General features: G+C 40.5%; 1 protein-coding gene across 2 annotated transcripts; it reads right to left on the minus strand.

Annotated features, from left to right (window-relative positions):
* Positions 1-1,054: 1,054 nt before the first annotated feature.
* Positions 1,055-18,770, minus strand: bbs4 (Bardet-Biedl syndrome 4). Of its 2 annotated transcripts, XM_020456591.2 has the most exons (17): positions 18,604-18,769; positions 18,318-18,569; positions 17,308-17,359; positions 15,882-15,961; positions 13,141-13,204; positions 12,897-13,008; positions 12,592-12,664; positions 12,379-12,432; positions 9,171-9,298; positions 5,926-5,980; positions 5,755-5,823; positions 5,492-5,644; positions 4,876-5,047; positions 4,313-4,382; positions 4,013-4,148; positions 1,889-2,078; positions 1,147-1,514 (listed from the first exon to the last, which is right to left on the minus strand). In XM_020456591.2, exons 2-17 carry the CDS (start codon positions 18,339-18,341, stop codon positions 1,366-1,368), a joined length of 1,581 nt encoding a protein of 526 aa, XP_020312180.1. In that variant the 5' UTR covers positions 18,342-18,569; positions 18,604-18,769; the 3' UTR covers positions 1,147-1,365. The 2 variants fall into 2 exon arrangements, with proteins under 2 accessions (XP_031657838.1, XP_020312180.1); XM_031801978.1 differs by having other exon boundaries at positions 1,055-1,514; positions 2,009-2,078; positions 18,318-18,770.
* Between the last annotated feature and the right edge of the window lie 1,278 nt (positions 18,771-20,048).

The raw sequence follows: 20,048 nt of genomic DNA on the forward strand, positions 1-20,048 counted from the left end.
ATTCAATTGATTGGACATGATTTGGAAAGGCACACACCTGTCTATATAAGGTCCCACTGTCGACAGTGCATGTCAGAGCAGAAACCAAGCCATGATGTCGAAGGAGTTATCTGTAGAGCTCAGAGACAGGATTGTGTCGAGGCACAAAACATTTCTGCAGCATTGAATGTCCCCAAGAACACAGTGTCCTCCATTCTTAAATGGAAGAAGTTTTGAACCAAAGACTCTTCCTAAATCTGTCTGCCAAACTGAGCAATCGTGCGAGATGGGTCTTGGTCAGGGAGGTGACCAAGAACCAGATGGTCACTCTGATAGAGCTCCAGAGTTCCTCTATGGGAGAACCTTCCAGAAGGACAGCCATCTGCATCACTCCACCAATCAGGCCTTTATGGTAAAGTGGCCAGATGGAAGCCACTCCTCAGTAAATTGCACATGACAGCCCACTTGGAGTTTACCAAAAGGCACCAAAAGACTCTCAGACCATGAGAAACAAGATTCTCTGGTCTGATGAAATGCCTGAATGCCAAGCATCACATCTGGAGGAAACGTGGCACCATCCCTACGGTGAAGCATGGTGGTGGCAGCATCATGCTGTGGGGATGTTTTTCAGCGGCAGGGACTGGGAGATTAGTCAGGATCGAGGGAAAGATGAACGGAGCAAAGTACAGAGAGATCCTTGGTGAAAACCTACTTCAGAGCGTTCAGGACCTCAGACTGGGGCAAAGGTTCACCTTCCAACAGGACAACGACCCTAAGCACATAGCCAAAACAACGCAGGAATGGCTTCGGGATAAGTCTCTGAATGGCTGGCCCACTCAAGGACAGAGCCCGAACTTACACTTGATTGAAAATCTCTGGAGAGACCTGAACAATATGTGTGTAGCGACGCTCCCCATCCAACCTGACAGCTTGAGAGGATCTGCAGAGAAGATTAGGAGAAACTCCCCAAATACAGGTGTGCCAAGCTTGTAGTGTCATACCCAAGAAGACTCGAGGTTGTAATTGCTGCCAAAGGTGCTTCAACAAAGTACTGAGTAAAGGGTCTGAATATCTATGTAAATGTGGTATCAGTTTTTTATTTGTAATAGATTTGCTAAAATAAAATAAAAACTGTTTTCGCTTTGTCATTATGGGGTATTGTGTGTAGATTGATGAGGGAAAAAACGATTTAATACATTTTAGAATGAGGCTGTAACCTAACAAAATGTGGAAAAAGTCAAGGGGTCTGAATACTTTCTGTATGCACTGTAACGTCTCCCCCTACTTTTATTCAAAACATTTTAAACATGCAATTAACAATCCAACCCCAATACAGTACATACTATTCAACTGTAATGTGCTATTCATAGCAGTGGATCATGGACCCTACTCAGCCACAGGTTTAGACTTGCTCTTCTTCTCTTTGGCTTTGGGATCCTCTGACTCAGGGTCCCCTAGGGGAGGGGAAGGGGCATTCTCCACATCATGCTCTTCATCTAGCGGCGTGGAGGTGGACTTGGGTGGAGCCTTAGAGCCTTAGGGATGAGATAAAGGATATTTTACTGATACAACATCTGACACGCATTCCCGTGGAATCGTATTACATGGAAACTAAAAACGTTCTACTTCATGTCACTTTGTGCAGTGGTGGACAACCGTTAAAAAAAAGGTAGGATCATATGCAATCTGTGTTTATCAAAGGTGCCAAAAAATCAAGTAAGGTTTGGTGTCTGGATATGGTTGATCCAGACCAGCCTACTGCAGAACTCTCTATTTAGAGAAAGATGATCTGGAATTACAACTAAAATCCAAAGACTTATTATAAATGAATGGGTGAATGAAAACACTCAGAGGCAGCAACATGGCGTCCATCTCTAAATTTGACCTCCGCTTTCACTGACACACACACCTGCAGCTAGCTGGATGCTTTTGCTGGCAGCTGAAGACATGGCCTGCCCAAGGGCCTGGTTGGTGCCAAGGGGCTGCAGGGACGTGGTCTTGGAGCGCTGACTGACTTTGGAGTCCTTACCTGGCTTGGTCCACACCGAGGTCTCTCCCACCTGGAGAGCAGATGCCAACTTCTGGGCCATCTCAATGAGCTGGGACAAAAAGGGTACAGACCGCTCAACATTAGGGATATGTGTTAGACTGGGAGCCAGCTTGAAGTGTTCAAGAAAGGAGCCCTGCTTCAGTATCAGAACATGGAGAACATACACAGTTGAAACAATAACAAAATGGCACCCCGCCTCAGTTTTGGTAAATTTATAGCGCTATTTATGCAAGGACTGACATTCCAAGATAAAGCAATATTCATATTTTTAAAGCTATAGTGTTTGTTTACATTTACAATGTTTGTGGTAAAACAATTTTATGTTTTGGGTTTTAAATTGTGTACAACAGTTGAACTAAGCTCATGAGCAGGGGTGAAAGTAAGACTGGAAGGTAAATAAATATTGGGATATGCCTTACAGGTAAAACATGAACCTATCACAGTGGACTCATCAATCAATGTCATTACCCTTTTTGGTGTTTTAATAGGCGTCTTTTTCCATTCATCAAATGGCGTGTGCACATTGCATTGTTGTAGATGCTGGAATTATTTTAAAAGTGGACACACATGGGCAGGTAGCCTCCTTTATGAAGTGATTTGTTTGACAATCAGATGAAAACATCATGCCACATTAAAAGGTCAAACATTTTCACAGTGAAATGACATACTCTTAGGTGTACCGGGAAGAAACTATGGGTCTTTTCTCAATAAGCATACTACCGTGCTCCACACTCATGCTCCGAGTGCATTCTCAGAGGACGTTCTTGTGAGGAAGAGAGTGTAGAGAACGCATAAAACATTACATGTCAGCTGCACTTGCACTCCCAATACTGTATTACCTCATCTCCCCATTCACTGAACTTTCATCCAGCCAGGACAAATGGTAACAATAGTGACGAAACAAGATACACAAAGCAAACGTTTTACTTCATTATTATCAGCTAGCTATATGTGAACCGTAATAATCTAGCTAGCCAGCTAGTTAAACAGGCAAAAATGACCTAAAACGAAGGTAGATGTCAATTATTCGTGGGTAGCTACTAGTTGGCAGCCAATTCTTCGTGGCTATCTAGCTAGCTAACAGTAGCTAGCCAGTTATCCCTAATGACTTACTGTGGGCATACCCATTCACTCAACCTTCTTCCAGCCAGGACAATGGCAATAGACAGAACAAGATATACACAAAGCAAACATTTTACTTCATTATTATCAGCTAGCTATATGTGAACCGTAATAATCTAGCTAGCCAGCTAGTTAAACAGGCAAAAGTTACCTAACACCAATGTTATGCTAGGTAGATTTAAATTATTCGTAGGTAGCTAGCTGCCAGTTATTTGTGTGTATCTAGATAGCTAACAGTAGTAGCTAACCAGATAGCCCTATTGACTTACTATGAGATTGCGGTCTTCGCTACAGTGGGTATTGTAGGCAGGTAAACAAGCCAACATTAACACAGTATGTATTTATTAACGTATAAAGATAAAATATTGAGGTCAGGCAACATATGAGATGTGAATGGGCAACATTTTATTCCGATGTCTGGGATTATTTTCTCTCGCGTCAGCTAAAATAATGGCCGCCATTGATTTCAAGAAATGCGGCGCTATTTTCTGCATGGTTCAACATATTTATGTGCAAACTTTCTATTGAAGCTTGCGTCGATCCATGCTTTAAATATGTACAAACGGAGGACACATCCGAGAAGTGCCCTCCCTGCTCTGTTTCGTGTGCTTTGATTTAGACTCATACTCCAACCCTCCCGTGCTCCAATTTGCGTGCTCAGAGCATGCTACTTTCACCCCTGTTTCTGAGGCATGTATAAGTTATATTCTTCAAGAATCAATGAGTATACAGTATATCACAAATTTATAAGTCCAAAAATGTATTTAGCAATTGCGGATTGCCCCTTTTAAAGAGTCTGTGAGTAATGGTACCTCAAAAACACAGACAGGTATGCATGCACGTTCACACACATACACACACCTCTGGGTCAAATTCTGCATTATGGCTGCTTTCCATCACTTTACTCTCCATCTCCAGGTACTGATCTGTGGCTCCTTTTTTGTCTCCTTGATTGTACAACAGGACTGCGAAATTCAGATTGATCAAGGGGTTACAGCTGTGAAAGATAGGCACAGAACAGTATACATGGGTTTAAGAACTATTAGACAATAGATTGTAATATCAAAAAGGCCTGAAAATGTAGGATTGAGGATGATACCCCCTCCACCCATCCCGCCATTCATAAAAATACAAATAAATGAATTCAGGTACAATTCTTACTCATCCAACAACACTGCTTGCTCGTATGATCGCTTGGCATTCTCCCCGTCATCCATATTAGTAAGTGCAACTGAAAGAACATTTAAAAAAAATGTCCAATAAGCCATGATCACACATTAGAATTTAGACATTGCTTTAAACCACAAGAAAGTACTTGTCCACAAGAAATTCAATAAGTTGGAATGGACACTCAAATGCACTTGGGGGAAATTAGAAGAAGAGAAACACATCGGGCAGTGCCTGCTTGATGCCAAATCAACAAGGTTAAAACTACAATCTGGGATTAACAGGCAAGATAAAAAAAAAATATATATATATATAAGCCAAGAAACGAGCGAAACAGGCAAAAAAAAGGTATGTGTTGAAAGACATTGAAGTGGAGATGGCAGCCATAAGGAAAAACACGAGGTACATTTGTGAAACTATAGTATCACTGAAAATGCCCAGGGGAGCATACAAAAAATCATCCCTGTATGGTGGCACTAAGGGGCAAAGTAGGTTACTACATTTTACAAGCTACTTTGCCCCTTGGTGCCACGGTACTTTTGCAATTAGTTCTGTACCTGCCAGCAGCATATAGAGCTCTGCCATCTTTGGCTGCAGGTTGACGGCAGCACTGAGGAAGTGGAAGGCTGAGGCATACTGTTGCATGGTGAGATGTACCAGGCCCAGGTTGTACAGGATTTTCCAGTCAAACGGAGACAGGTAGTTGGCCCTCTTCAGACAGCTGATGGCCTGAGGATGTGGAGGGATAGACGAGAAAAGGCTAGAGAAAGCCTGTATACCCAGTAGCTGGTTATGTCAATGTCAATAACACATAGTGAATGGTTTAGATTTGTAGTTTAGATTTGTAGTGGTCGTAGTTTCACAAATGCATTTCTATGTGATACGTATTCGTAGATGTTAGGTATTTTCGCATTCTTAAAAAAATAATAATTATGGGACTGACAGAGACAAATATTGGTTATGTGTAACGGTACCTCAAAACACACACACACACAAAACCCTCTGGGTCAAATTCTGAATTATGGCTGTTTTCCAGCACATCAAATATTGGGATCACACTGAAAATGTGGCATCGGTTGGCCAATTGATCGGAGGGAAGTCTAGTTCGAAATGAGTCGGCGAGATGGCGCGAAACAGGCAAATTGGAGGTTGTCGCCCTTAGAATTTCCCTACCGCCACATATTTCTTGTTTCCGAAGAAGCACATGCCAATGTTATTCCAGAGGGGTGAGCTCTCAGGTACAGCATAAGCTGCCACGCGGTACTTATTCATGGCAACATCATAGTCCCCATGCGTCTGCATCATGCTGCCAGCTGCCAGGATGGCCTGAAGAGGGTAAAAACACACACACACACACACACACAGCATTGATATTTAAGTCAGTTGCAAATACAGCATCCAATAGGATAGGGAGTATTAGGGAGGGCCTCCCCTACCTTAAAGTTGTTGGGGTCATACGTCAGGGCATTCCCAAGGTGTTCAAAGGCTTTCTGATATTTGCCTTGCTGGAGAGGAAATAGACTGATTTAGTTTCAAACTCACAAACGTGAGTTGTCATATCATGGTTGGAGTGTGATCTTAGGAGGGACTGAAAGGCCTCGACTTACTTGCATGTATAGCAGGCCAAGAGTGGTGAGAAGATCCGTGTTTTCAGGAGAAAACCTGAAATAAGAGGATTTTATATTAACTCAACCTTTACTTAACCAGGATGTAGGAACTCCAAAGCGGCACAGTGGTCTAAGGCACTGCATCGCAGTGCTAAGCTGTACCGCTAGACATCTTGGTTTGAGTCCGGGCTCTGTCGCAGCCGGCCGCGACCGGGAGACCCATGGGGCAGCGGACAATTGGCCCTGCGTCTCCCGGATTAGGAGAGGGTTTGGTCGGCAGGGATGTTCTTGTCCCATCGTGCACCTATGACTCCTGTGGCGGGCCTGGGTGCAATGCACGCTGACACGGTTGCCAGGTGTATGGTGTTTCCTCTGACACATTGGTGCGGCTGGCTTCTGGGTTAAGCGGGCAGAGAGGCTTGACTGGGTTGTGTTTCGGAGGACGCAGGACTCTTGACCTTCGCCTCTCCCGAGTCTATACAGGATTTGCAGCGATGGGACAAGACTGTAACTACCAATTGAATACCATGAAATTGGGGTAAAAAATATACATAATTTCATTAGGCCCTAGTCTATGGAATTCACTTGACTGGGCAGGGGCGCAGCCAAGGGTGGGCCTGGGGAGCCAATCAAAATATTTTTACCACACAAAAAGGGCTTTATTACAGAAAAAAATACCCCTCAGCAGCAGCCCCACTCCTCAGACGATGTGGAGGTCCTTGGCTTAGAGGACGGTTGGACGTACTGCCAAAATCTCTTGATATGCCACACCTGCCAGGTGTATGGCTTATCTTGGCAAAATAGAAATGCTCACTAACAGGGATGTAAACAAATTTGTCCACAACATGAAAGAAATACATTTTTTGTGCATATGGAACATTTCTTTGACTTTTTATTTCAGCTGATGAAACATGGGACCAACACTTTACATGTTGCATTTCTATTTTTGTTCAGTATATTTGAGCAAGGCATCCATTTCCTTAATGCACACAGCTTTTGCTCATTTGCGTAGTTAATTGTTTAATTCCAGAATTAAATTCCAGCATTTAAATACAGTTCTTAATTTCCTGCACTAATGTGTTATCATTTACACACATTAACAAGGTTTCCATCCAATTGGCAACAGATTTTCATGCGAATATTCTAAAATCCATATAAAGAAAATATGTGCATTTTCCCACTGGTTGTGTGTTTCCATCAAACGGACTTGCTGTGGATAAAAGAGTGAGTGATGACGTAGTGCTCACAAAATGTCGTTTTTGTACCGAATAAAAATGTTAAATTCTATGTGTTTCCATCGCATGTTCAACTCAACCCGACAGTTTTGTCACAAAAACTAGTTGTTAGAGCGTTGGACTTGTAACCGAAAGGTTGCAAGATCGAATCCCCGAGCTGACAGGGTAAAAGTCTGCTCCAGAGTTCCTCTGTGGAGATGGGAGAACCTTCCAGACGGACAACCATCTCTGCAGCACTCCACCGGGCCTGATTGGTGAAGACTGATGAAACCAAGATTGAACTCAAGCTTCACGTCTGGAAGAAACCTGGCCCCATCCCTACGGTGAAGCATGGTGGTAGTAGCATCATGCTGTGGAGATGTTATTCAGTGGCAGGGACTGGGAGACCAGTCAGGATCGAGGGAAAGATGAACATAGCAAAGTACAGAGAAATCCTTGATGAAAATCTGCTCCAGAGTGCGCAGGACCTCAGACTGGGGCAAAGGTTCACCTTCCAACAGGACAACAATCCTCAGCACACAGCCAGACAATGCAGGAGTGGTTTCGGGACAAGTCTCTGAATGTCCTTGAGTGGCCCAACCAAAGCCCGGACCTGATCAAACATCTCTGGAGAGACCTGAAAATAGCTGTGCAGAGACGCTCCCCATCCAACCCGACAGAGCTTGAGAGGATCTGCAGAGAAGAATGGGAGAAACTCCCCAAACACAGGTGTGCCAAGCTTGTAGTGTCATACCCAAAAAGACTTGAGGCTGTAATCACTGTCAAAGGTGCTTCAACAAAGTACAGAGTAAAGGGCCTAAATACTTACGTAAAATGTGATATTTCCGTTTATTTTTTAACAAAAACAAAAAATGTTATTGCTTGTCATTATGGGGTATTGTGAGTAGATTGACGAGGGGGGAAAAACTATTGAATACATTTTAAAATAAGGCTGTAACGTATCAAGATGTGGAAAAAGTCAAGGGGTCTGAATACTTTCTGAATGGACTGTATATATATTTTTTATTATGACCATTTTTTAAACGCTGGGTGATTTTCCGGGTCATAGTGGGAAGGACCACAAACCATATCACCGTGTGACTCCAAGTTTGCACCACCATTTCTCACATGATTCATTTTAATTTCAAATTCACACTTATCAAGAGAACATCCCCGATCATCCCTACTGCCTCTTACTCACTAAACACATGCTTCATTCGTAAATGATGTCGGAGTGTTCCCCTGGCTATCTGTAAAGTCAAATAAACAAGAAAATGATGCCATCTGGTTTGAAGGAATTTGAATGTATTTCACTTTTAATACTTGAGTATATTTTAGCAATTTCATTTACTTTTGATACTTAAGTACTGTATATTTCAAACCAAATACTTTTAGACTTTTACTCAAGTAGTATTTTTCTGGGTGACTTTCACTTGAGTCATTTTCTATGAAGGTATCTTTACTTTTACTCAAGTATGACAATTGGGTACTTTTTCAGCCACTTTTGTTGTTTTTGTGTTTGCCAGTTAGCTGGCGGTTCTCATCTGTTAGCAGTCAATGGCTAGCAGTTTCTTACTGGTGATAAAAATGGATGATTAGCCTAATTTTTTAATCATTACTGATTTATTTAATGTAACAAATCAAATGTTAAAAACTGACAACAATTCATGGTAATCTTGTACACAATTCATTTAGAACCGTCATTTATTTGAAACAGGCGTTTATTTGCTGAAATGTGTGCCGTGCCGAGCTATTAAAAGGGACAGGCAGCTATTTGAGACTATGTTTAATTGCAGTTTTACGGTAGATAAAAAAAAGGGAACAGATGAGCAATAACCATTCTCAATCACAGTCATGGAAATGCCAACACACTCACTCTCACAGACTTTAGTGGTCCTGTGTGACTCAGTTGGTAGAGCATGGTGCTTTCAACTCCAAGGTTTGTGGGTTCAAATCCCACTGGGGCCACCATTCATGGGAAAATCTACACACAAGTCGCTTTCCATCTGCTAAGTTCAATATAATACTCACTCAACAGCACTTCTGTACACGTCGATGGCTTTATCAGTGTCCCCTTCCAGCAGGTGAATCTTTCCCAGCATCATGTAGGTCAGGTCGTGCTTACTCAACTCCAGGGCGATGTTCAACTGCTCTTCTGCCTGGCAGTACACACAAGCACACAGCTTTTACTTACATTAATTTACAATGTTGGTGTTTGAAACATTTTAACAATACTACACTGAACAAAAATGTAAACGCAACATGCAACAATTTCAAAGATTTGACTGAGTTACAGTTCATATAAGGAAATCAATCCATTGAAATACATTTCATTAGGCCCTAATCTACAGATTTCACATGACTGGGAATTCAAATATGTATCTGTTGGTCACAGATACCATAAAAAAAAGGTAGAGTAGATCATTAGAAAACCAGTCAGTATCTGATGTGACCACCATTCTCCTCATGCACCGCGACACCTCTCCTTCTCATAGAGTTGATCAGGCTGTTGATTCTGGCCTGTGGAATTTTGTCCCACTCCTCTTCAATGGCTGTGCAAAGTTGCTGGATATTGGCGGGAACTGGAACAAGCTGTCGTACACGTTGATTCAGATTAGAGGTCGACAGATTATGATTTTTCAACGCCGATACCGATACTGATTATTGGAGGACCAAAAAATAAATATAAAAATTTGGCCGATACCGGCCAATTTTTTAGATTTATTTTTAATAATGACAATTACAACAATACTGAATGAACACTTATTTTAACTTAGTATAATACATCAATAAAATCAATTTAGCCTCAAATAAATAATGAAACATGTTCAATTTGGTTTAAATAATGCAAAAACAAAGTGTTGGAGAAGAAAGTAAAAGTGCAATATGTGCCATGTAAAAAAGCTAACGTTTAAGTTCCTTGCTCAGAACATGAGAACATATGAAAGCTGGTGGTTCCTTTTAACATGAGACTTCAATATTCCAAGGTAAGAGGTTTCAGGTTGTAGTTATAGTATTTATAGGACTATAGGACTATACCATTTGTATTTCATATACCTTTGACTATTGGATGTTCTTATAGGCACTTTAGTATTGCCAGTGTAACAGTGTAACAGTATAGCTTCCGTCCCTCTCCTCGCCCCTACCTGGGCTCGAACCAGGAACATATCGACAACAGCCATCCTCGAAGCAGCGTTACCCATGCAGAGCAAGGGGAACAACTACTTCAAGTCTCAGAGCGAGTGACGATTGAAACGCTATTAGCGCGCACCCCGCTAACTAGCTAGCCATTTCACATCGATGCCACCAGCCTAATCTCAGGAGTTGATAGGCTTGAAGTCATAAACAGCTCAAAGCTTGAAGCACAGTTAAGAGCTGCTGGCAAAACGCACGAAAGTGCTGTTTGAATGAATGCTTACGAGCCTGCTGCTGCCTACCATCTCTCAGTCAGACTGCTCTATCAAATATTAAATCATAGACTTAATTATAACATAATAACACACAGAAATACGAGCCTTTGGTCATTAATATGGTTGAATCCGGAAACTATCATTTCGAAAACAAAAGGTTTATTATTTCAGTGAAATACGGAACTGTTCGGTATTTTATCTAACGGGTGGCATCCCTAAGTCTAAATATTCTTGTTACATTGCACAACCTTCAATGTTATGTCATAATTACATACAATTCTGGCAAATTAGTTCGCAACGAGCCAGGCGGCCCAAACTGTTGCATATACCCTGACTCTGCGTGCAATGAACGCAAGAGAAGTGACACAATTTCACCTGATTAATATTGCCTGCTAACCTGGATTTCTTTTAGCTAAATATGCAGGTTTAAAAATATATACTTCTGTGTATTGACTTTAAGAAAGGCATTGGTGTATATGGTTAGGTACAGTCGTGCAACGATTGTGCTTTTTTCGCAAATGCGCTTTTGTTAAATCATCCCCCTGCGTTGCATCGATTATATGCAACGCGGGACACGCTAGATAAACTAGTAATATCATCAACCATGTGTAGTTAACTAGTGATTATGATTGATTGATTGTTTTTATAAGATAAGTTTAATGCTAGCTAGCAACTTACGACTGCTTCTTACTGCATTCGCGTAACAGGCAGGCTCCTTGTGGAGTGCAATGTAAAGCAGGTGGTTAGAGCGTTGGACTAGTTAACTGTAAGGTTGCAAGATTGAATCCCGGAGCTGACAAGGTACAAATCTGTCGTTCTGCCCCTGAACAGGCAGTAAACCCGCTATTCCTAGGCCGTCATTGAAAATAAGAATGTGTTCTTAACTGACTTGCCTAGTTAAATAAAGGTGTGTAAAAATACCGATTTGCGATTGTTATGAAAACTTGAAATCGGCCCAAATTAATCGGCCATTCCGATTAATCGGTCGACCTCTAATTCAGACCATCCCAAACATCCTCAATCGGTGACATGGCTAGTGAGTATGCAGGCCATGGAAGAACTGGGACATTTTTCAGCTTCCAGGAATTGTGTACAGATCCTTGTGACATGGGGCCATGCATGATCATGCTGAAGCTGCAGATGAATGGCACAATAACGTGCCTCATCAGGATCTCGTCACGGTATCTCTGTGCATTCAAATTGCCATTGATAAAATGCAATTGGGTTCGTTGTCCATAGCTAATGCCTGCCCATACAATAACCCCACGGCCACCATATGGCACTCTGTTCACAATGTTGACATCAGCAAACCGCTCACCCACACACATGGTCTGTGGTTGTGAAGCCGGTTGGACGTATTGCCAAATTCTCTAAAACTATGTTGGAGGCAGCTTATGGTAGAGAAATTAACATTCAATTCTCTGGCAACAGCTCTGGTGGACATTCCTGCAGTCAGCATGCCAATTGCTTGCTCCCTCAAAACTTGAGACATCTGTGGCATTTTTTTGCAACACAAAACTGCACATTTTAGAGTGGCCTTTTATTGTCCTCAGCACAAGGTGCACCTGTGTAATGATCATGCTGTTTTATCAGCTTCTTGATATGCCACAACTGTCAGGTGGATAGATTATTTTGGCAAAGGAGAAATGCTCACTAACCGGTTTGTACACACATTTGTGCAAAACGTTTCAGAGAAATAAGATTTTTGTGCCTGAGGAACATTTCTGGGATCTTTTATTTCAGCTCATTAAACATGGGACCAACACTTTACATGTTGCGTTTATATTTCTGTTGTGTATTTTCAAGAAGGACTAAAAGATGTAACTTACATGGTTGAAGTCTTTGGTATAGATGTAGCACACACCTAAGTTGTGGCTGATCTCCTTCATGTAGAGAGGTTGAAAAACGGGCATTGAAAATGTGATAGCCTGTAAACTATATTTCTTATCTGGGGATCATAAATACAGAAAACTTTTCATACTTGAATTTTTTTTTGAACTGTTCTTCACAAAGTAGCATATTTATAAGCCAAAGTTACTTACCCAGTCTTTCTCATTGAGCTGTGAAGCCTCATTGTAAACCTCTATGGCAGCCTTATGCTTACCAAGGAGAAATCTAGAAAAGCAAAAGTGAACAAAATGTCTAAATTGCCAAATCATATGTACATACCTGGGATTCAGACTTAGGAAAGTAAGCAATTTTCCATGGATCAATAAGAGTTAAAAAATTGTACTCAGAAATAACTTGCATGGGCACAACACACGCAAAGGTAGCAAATATCTTAGCAAACAGCCTTGAAGCTTGAATTATAAAAAGGCCCTGATTTTTCGAAAAGTGTGCTCCTCACAGGGATCTGGCCACTTGTTTGAGGTTATCCGAGCTGCCAGGGTTGAGTATTGCACAGCTCTGGAACAGGTCCAGTGACTGCTGGATTTTCCCTTCCAGGCGAAGGATTAAAGCTGAACAGAGAGAGACAGACAGGCATCCCATCATGCTGTGAGAATCTAACATTTGGTCAGAGTTACACCTGACCTATTGTAATATACTCATAACGATTGAACTGGTTCTGTTCTGCTAGACAATCGCCATACCTTGTACATAGACGGCATATTCACACATCCCCCCGGTTTCTTGTAGCTGCTCTTTGATGATTGACTGAATGAAAAAGAGGACAGCATGAAATGATACACTTTCAACAAATGCATGTTCCTGTCCATTGTTTTACAATGACACTTTATATGCAGTGTTGGGGAAGCTACTGTGAAAATATTCTTTACCAAGCTACCAATTACTTCACACTGGAAGAAGTTTAGTTAGACTATAGCTAACCTTAAAGGTCCAATGCAGCCATTTGTACCTCAATATCGAATAATGTATATGTAATAATTAAGTACCTTGTGATTGTTTTCAATTAAAATGGTCAAAAATAGCTTCTTAGCAAAGTGCATTCTCAAGCAAGAATTTTGCTTAGGACTGTCTGCGAGTGGTCTGACCATAGAGATCCTATTAAATTACGTAATTAAAGTATTACTGAATAGCTGTTAACGGCAGAGACTTTAGAACTCTTTCTTATTGGTCTATTACCACCTGGTGATGTTGGTATTTTCAAACAGCTCTTACACTAAAATGGCATTATCATACTTTTTGTTACAATTTCACAGTATTATTCTAACCTCAGTGTGGAAATATATACAGTGCCTTGCGAAAGTATTCGGCCCCCTTGAACTTTGACCTTTTGCCACATTTCAGGCTTCAAACATAAAGATATAAAACTGTATTTTTTTGTGAAGAACCAACAACAAGTGGGACACAATCATGAAGTGGAACGACATTTATTGGATATTTCAAACTTTTTTAACAAATCAAAAACTGAAAAATTGGACGTGCAAAATTATTCAGCCCCTTTACTTTCAGTGCAGCAAACTCTCTCCAGAAGTTCAGTGAGGATCTCTGAATGATCCAATGTTGACCTAAATGACTAATGATGATAAATACAATCCACCTGTGTGTAATCAAGTCTCCGTATAAATGCACCTGCACTGTGATAGTCTCAGAGGTCCGTTAAAAGCGCAGAGAGCATCATGAAGAACAAGGAACACACCAGGCAGGTCCGAGATACTGTTGTGAAGAAGTTTAAAGCCGGATTTGGATACAAAAAGATTTCCCAAGCTTTAAACATCCCAAGGAGCACTGTGCAAGCGATAATATTGAAATGGAAGGAGTATTAGACCACTGCAAATCTACCAAGAACTGGCCGTCCCTCTAAACTTTCAGCTCATACAAGGAGAAGACTGATCAGAGATGCAGCCAAGAGGCCCATGATCACTCGGGATGAACTGCAGAGATCTACAGCTGAGGTGGGAGACTCTGTCCATAGGACAACAATCAGTCATATATTGCACAAATCTGGCCTTTATGGAAGAGTGGCAAGAAGAAAGCCATTTCTTAAAGATATCCATAAAAAGTGTCGTTTAAAGTTTGCCACAAGCCACCTGGGAGACACACCAAACATGTGGAAGAAGGTACTCTGGTCAGATGAAACCAAAATTGAACTTTTTGGCAACAATGCAAAACGTTATGTTTGGCGTAAAAGCAACACAGCCCATCACCCTGAACACACCATCCCCACTGTCAAACATGGTGGTGGCAGCATCATGGTTTGGGCCTGCTTTTCTTCAGCAGGGACAGGGAAGATGGTTCAAATTGTTGGGAAGATGGATGGAGCCAAATACAGGACCATTCTGGAAGAAAACCTGATGGAGTCTGCAAAAGACCTGAGACTGGGACAGAGATTTGTCTTCCAACAAGACAATGATCCAAAACATAAAGCAAAATCTACAATGGAATGGTTCAAAAATAAACATATCCAGGTGTTAGAATGGCCAAGTCAAAGTCCAGACCTGAATCCAATCGAGAATCTGTGGAAAGAACTGAAAACTGCTGTTCACAAATGCTCTCCATCCAACCTCACTGAGCTCGAGCTGTTTTGCAAGGAGGAATGGGAAAAAATGTCAGTCTCTCGATGTGCAAAACTGATAGAGACATACCCCAAGCGACTTACAGCTGTAATCGCAGCAAAAGGTGGCGCTACAAAGTATTAACTTAAGGGGGCTGAATAATTTTGCACGCCCAATTTTTCTATTTTTTTCAACTTTAAAAAAAGTTTGAAATATCCAATAAATGTCGTTCCACTTCATGATTGTGTCCCACTTGTTGTTGATTCTTCACAAAAAAATACAGTTTTATATCTTTATGTTTGAAATGTGGCAAAAGGTCACAAAGTTCAAGGGGGCCGAATACTTTCGCAAGGCACTGTATATATAACACACAGAAAAATCACGTTTTTGAATGCACTGGGCCTTTAAGAAAAATAAAGTTACTTAATTAACTAAAGAAACGTTGAAAGACACTTCGAAAAACTACATCCAAACTACGTAGTAAATTATAACTAAATCTGAATGTCATAGAATACAAATTGCAGGAACAGATCACTCTGGAGGCAGATGTTAACAAAATGTTTAATTTAGCCTATTAAACACAAAAAACGGTTTCAAGTGAGAATTAGGAAAGTCCGATGTCAAAAACAAAAAGGAAATTCTTGCTTCATCCAGATTTTATTTTTGCAAAATAACTAGTGAGTAGTTCGCTACAGTAAAAGTCATGAACTACTAAAAACACTACCCATATCTGAATTTAGTTCAACTACCACCAAGCTACTACAAAATGTAGTTCAATTACTGGTTAAATACATGTAGTTCCCTGCTCCCAAACACTGTTAACATGACACTTTTTCTCTCAGAGAGAGAGACCTAACAAACAGATGTCCTCCTACCTTACAGGTCTCATAGTCTTTACGGATGTAGTGAAGGTGGATGAGCCAGTTTCTTCTCTCCAAAATAGGGAGCTCAGGCGCTGAATAGAAATGAAGGCAGATAAAACCCAGACTTATCTAAAATGTCATATTTCTAGTCATTTCAATTAATTAAATATGCTGCTTGATTTGAAGGAATATGACTTAGAAATAGCTTAGAGGTGCAATCTGCAATAGTTACTGCCATTCAATAATTACTAAATTAATGATATACCAATTGATTCTTGAAGAATATAACATAGAAATATCTCAGGAGCTATGAACAACTGTCTTAACGATCCAATGCAGTCAAAAATACGATTTTCTTGTGTTTTATATATATTTTCACACTATGAAGATGGAATAAAACTGAAATCGTGAAAATGATAATGCCCTTTTAGTGTAAGAGCTGTTTGAAAAGACTGCCTGAATTTTCAGCCTGTTTTCTTGGGATGAAGTTTTGGCCTGCCTGGTGATATCGCCAGGCGGTAAATTAGCTGCCAATAACAGCTAGTTTTCAGTTTTTCCCTCCTGACTCAGATCTTGCCAAGATCATTAATGTCAGTTTGTCTTCATTGTATAAAATGTTATTCCATTGAGAATGTTGTATTTCCTCCCAAACATTCAGCTAAATTCTTGTTTGAGAAATTGATCTTTGCTAAGAAGCTATTTTAATTCATTTTTGACCATTTTAATTGAAAACCACAGTAAGATACATAATTGTTACCTAGAAATAATTGTATATTGAGATAAAAACAGCTGCATTGGACCTTTAAGCAACCATAACTCTAAATCAAAGGTTGATCCACCCCTCTGATTGGAAACAACGTATGTTTAAAAAGTTATTTCCAGGACATCAAAGGCACTAAGGAAGCAAAGTGAATTGACCAACACAGCCTTGCCTTCCAGGCAGCTACCAAATCTGGTTTAGCTAAAGCTGATCTATTTTGGTCTAATCCTCTTCAAAGGGAAATGAACCTGCTCAATAATGACACCCAGTGGACAAAAAGAGACCTCGTCAAAACATGTGTTTCTAATGCATGCAAACAATATATATCTTTACTAAACCTTCAGTGTGGATTAAATATACCCATGAAGTAGTCACCTGTAATGTTTGTATTCAGTGCAATGCAAATTGGAAAGCCTGAATAAAATCTGTGTAATTGAATAGTGGCAGCTACAGCTCACATCAGAGCTGTAGGCCTACATACTTCAGAAAATAAAAGGGATAATGGCTACTGTAGAACAGTTTACATCAAAGAACATGTCTCTGGGAAATTTGAATGCTTGGTAAGATAGTTCAACTTTCAAGCCCAATGTTGTACATTTCTCTCTCAGTGTAAAATAGTTAGCATATTTGTCAGTAATGTCAATCTAGGAGGCTTCAATATGGGTTTGAACAACAAACCTTTTTTAGGACGAGGCTTCCTGATTTCAGAAGCTGGAGGCAGTTGAACATCCTGGGAAAGACACGCACAAACCATGCGTTACAAAACACATAATCATCACATTTTTTGCTCTATACTGAAAGTTCTCTATCTTGATAACTTGATATGCACATTTTGGGGGGATTGTATGAACAGTGGACTAATGAACAACATATTAAAAGATAGTTTGAGTGAACTGTCCCTTTAACCTGTAGATAATACAAAATAATGAAGTATATTGTGGCCCATGCCACTTGTAACTCATCTCAGTCCTGGGGGGAGGAAATGGAACTGTGTCTTTCAGTCAAAGTAACCAAATTACATCCAAAACAAAGTCATAGGCCAACTGTTTGACTCAGAGTAAATCAATATTTTTACTACAGTATTCCTGACACAAGGCTACTTTATACATCTTTCACAATGACACAAGTGCAATATGGGTTAATTCACCCTGAGTGCAATTATAGTAGTATTCATATTGACACATGACATGACTGACATGCAGTGTTGTTTAGTTGCAGCAGAAAAGCAAAATAGAGCTTCAACGGCATAAGGTGCAATCAATTAAAAGTAATCTGTACAAGCCTCAACAAATCTAACTGATGATTAAAATAAAATCAGTATGCATTACATATTTGATTTATGCAACCTTTATTTAGTCAGAGTGATTGAGAACTAAGTCTACAAAGAAGAGGTGCACACGCTGAGATTACATAAGTGTACATTTGTTATTTAAGTCTACAATATTTATCAGAAAATCGGTATTTTTGGAGGCTACATGGGGAGCAGGGGGACGTATCTCGAGGAAGGACGCATCTTCTCGATACAACACGCACCTTTATAAATCTTGCAAGGCAAGTCAAACTTTCTATCAGTTAAGGCTAAAATAATGGATATACTGCTCTATTCGCTAAATAAACGCTGCATATAACACAACTAAATGCAAATGTGCAATGGCAATTTGTTAAATTGTTATAATTAAATGGCTTACCGCTACGGGATTGTCGTCTGCCATGTTTACTTCTATGGTCGGATTCTTCTTCTTTGATGAGGTTTAACGGCAGTTGGCGTCCATTAAAATGTTGCATTACCGCCAGCTACTAGACTGGAGTACATCTCCCTTATACTTTCGTTGAAAAAATAAACAAACAAATACCCTACCATCTAACACTGCACTCACAATTTTTTAAATTATAAAATGTAACACCACCCTACTACACTATTTTAATCTATTTAGTCCTACCTCAGGCCAACAACTTGAACGGATGGGACACCACCAGTGAACGGATGGGACACCACCAAACCCTGGAACTCTTCTGATGTCAAGTCTGGCACACCGAAATACCTCTCTGCAGCTGCCACCAAAACCTCAATTTTTTGCGATTTATGTTCCATCCCTACAGTACAGTTGATAACTATTTCTATAAATGCTAAAAATCCAATTTTACTGAAACATATATCACTTGTTGGCCAATCCCTCTGTACTGGTACAGATCTACTACTCACAGCACTCCTCTCAGGAACCCTCCCCCTTGACCCATCTTCCTCTACTTTCTTCACTACCTCAGCATATGACAACTTCTGCCCTAACCTGGAAACCTCAACCTGCCTCTCTTGCACGGGACATTTCTGATCCCCAGCCCCATGGGCACCCCTACAATTAACAAACTACTTTCCCCAATGCTACACATTCCTTTGTCTCATGCCCTTCTGCACACTTCTCACACCTAGAAACCTCCCTCCTACACACTGCTGCCACATGCCCATAACCTTGACACCTGTAACAAAGTTAGGTATTCAGCACAAAACGCACCAAACGACGAGCATCACAAACACCAGGAACCTTCCCCTTCAGTTGGTCAACTTTTACATTTACTGGTGCCCCAGTAATCACTCCTTTCAATGGCACCCTTTTCTTGAGAGAGAAAAAAATCACATTTCTTGCCCCCATTCGTTTAACACGGAGCACATTCTCCCTCTGACCAGCAGAAACACAAAGAAAATAAGGAAGAGGCCTACTAACTTCTAACAAACCCTTCTTTGGAGGGCATATACAGTTGAAGTCAGAAGTTTACATACACCTTAGCCAAATACATTTAAACTCAGTTTTTCACAATTCCTGACATTTAATCCTAGTAAAAATTCCCTGTTTTAGGTCAGTTAGGATCACCACTTTATTTTAAGAATGTGAAATGTCAGAATCATAGTAGAGAGAATGACTTATTTCAGCTTTTATTTCTTTCATCACATTCCCAGTGGGTCAGAAGTTTACATACACTCAATTAGTATTTGGTAGCATTGCCTTTAAATTGTTTAACTTGGGTCAAATGTTTTGGGTAGCCTTCCACAAGCTTCCCACAATAAGTTGGGTGAATTTTGGCCCATTCCTCCTGACAGAGCTGGTGTAACTGTCAGGTTTATAAGATCCTTGCTCACACATGCTTTTTCAGTTCTGCCCACAAATTTTTGAGGACAGGGCTGTGTGAGCAGCTACTATCGCCAACAGTTCAACTCAGTATATTGACGATTCATCAGTTCATCATTGTGAATAAGAATTTGTTCTTAACTGACTTGCCTAGTTAAATAAAGGTTAAATAAAATAAAAAATATTATTATTTTTATCTGTAAGTCAACTTATCTCCACATCAAATACAGGAACCAAAACATGCGGAATCTCCTTCACTGCAGCCGAGGTGAGTAAAACATTTAAACGTGTTAACCC

The sequence above is a fragment of the Oncorhynchus kisutch genome, linkage group LG22 (genome assembly GCF_002021735.2).
Source record: "Oncorhynchus kisutch isolate 150728-3 linkage group LG22, Okis_V2, whole genome shotgun sequence".
In the NCBI taxonomy this organism is placed as follows: Eukaryota; Metazoa; Chordata; class Actinopteri; order Salmoniformes; family Salmonidae; genus Oncorhynchus; species Oncorhynchus kisutch.

Excerpts from the sequence above, each read along its gene's own strand:
- bbs4 (XM_020456591.2), bottom strand. The coding sequence starts at position 18,341 with ATGGCAGACGACAATCCCGTAGCG. Across the intron at positions 15,962-17,307 it reads GAAGCCTCGTCCTAAAAAAG|CGCCTGAGCTCCCTATTTTG; the intron begins GTTTGTTGTTCA and ends ATTTCTATTCAG. Across the intron at positions 5,981-9,170 it reads GTGTACAGAAGTGCTGTTGA|GTTTTCTCCTGAAAACACGG; the intron begins GTGAGTATTATA and ends CTCTTATTTCAG.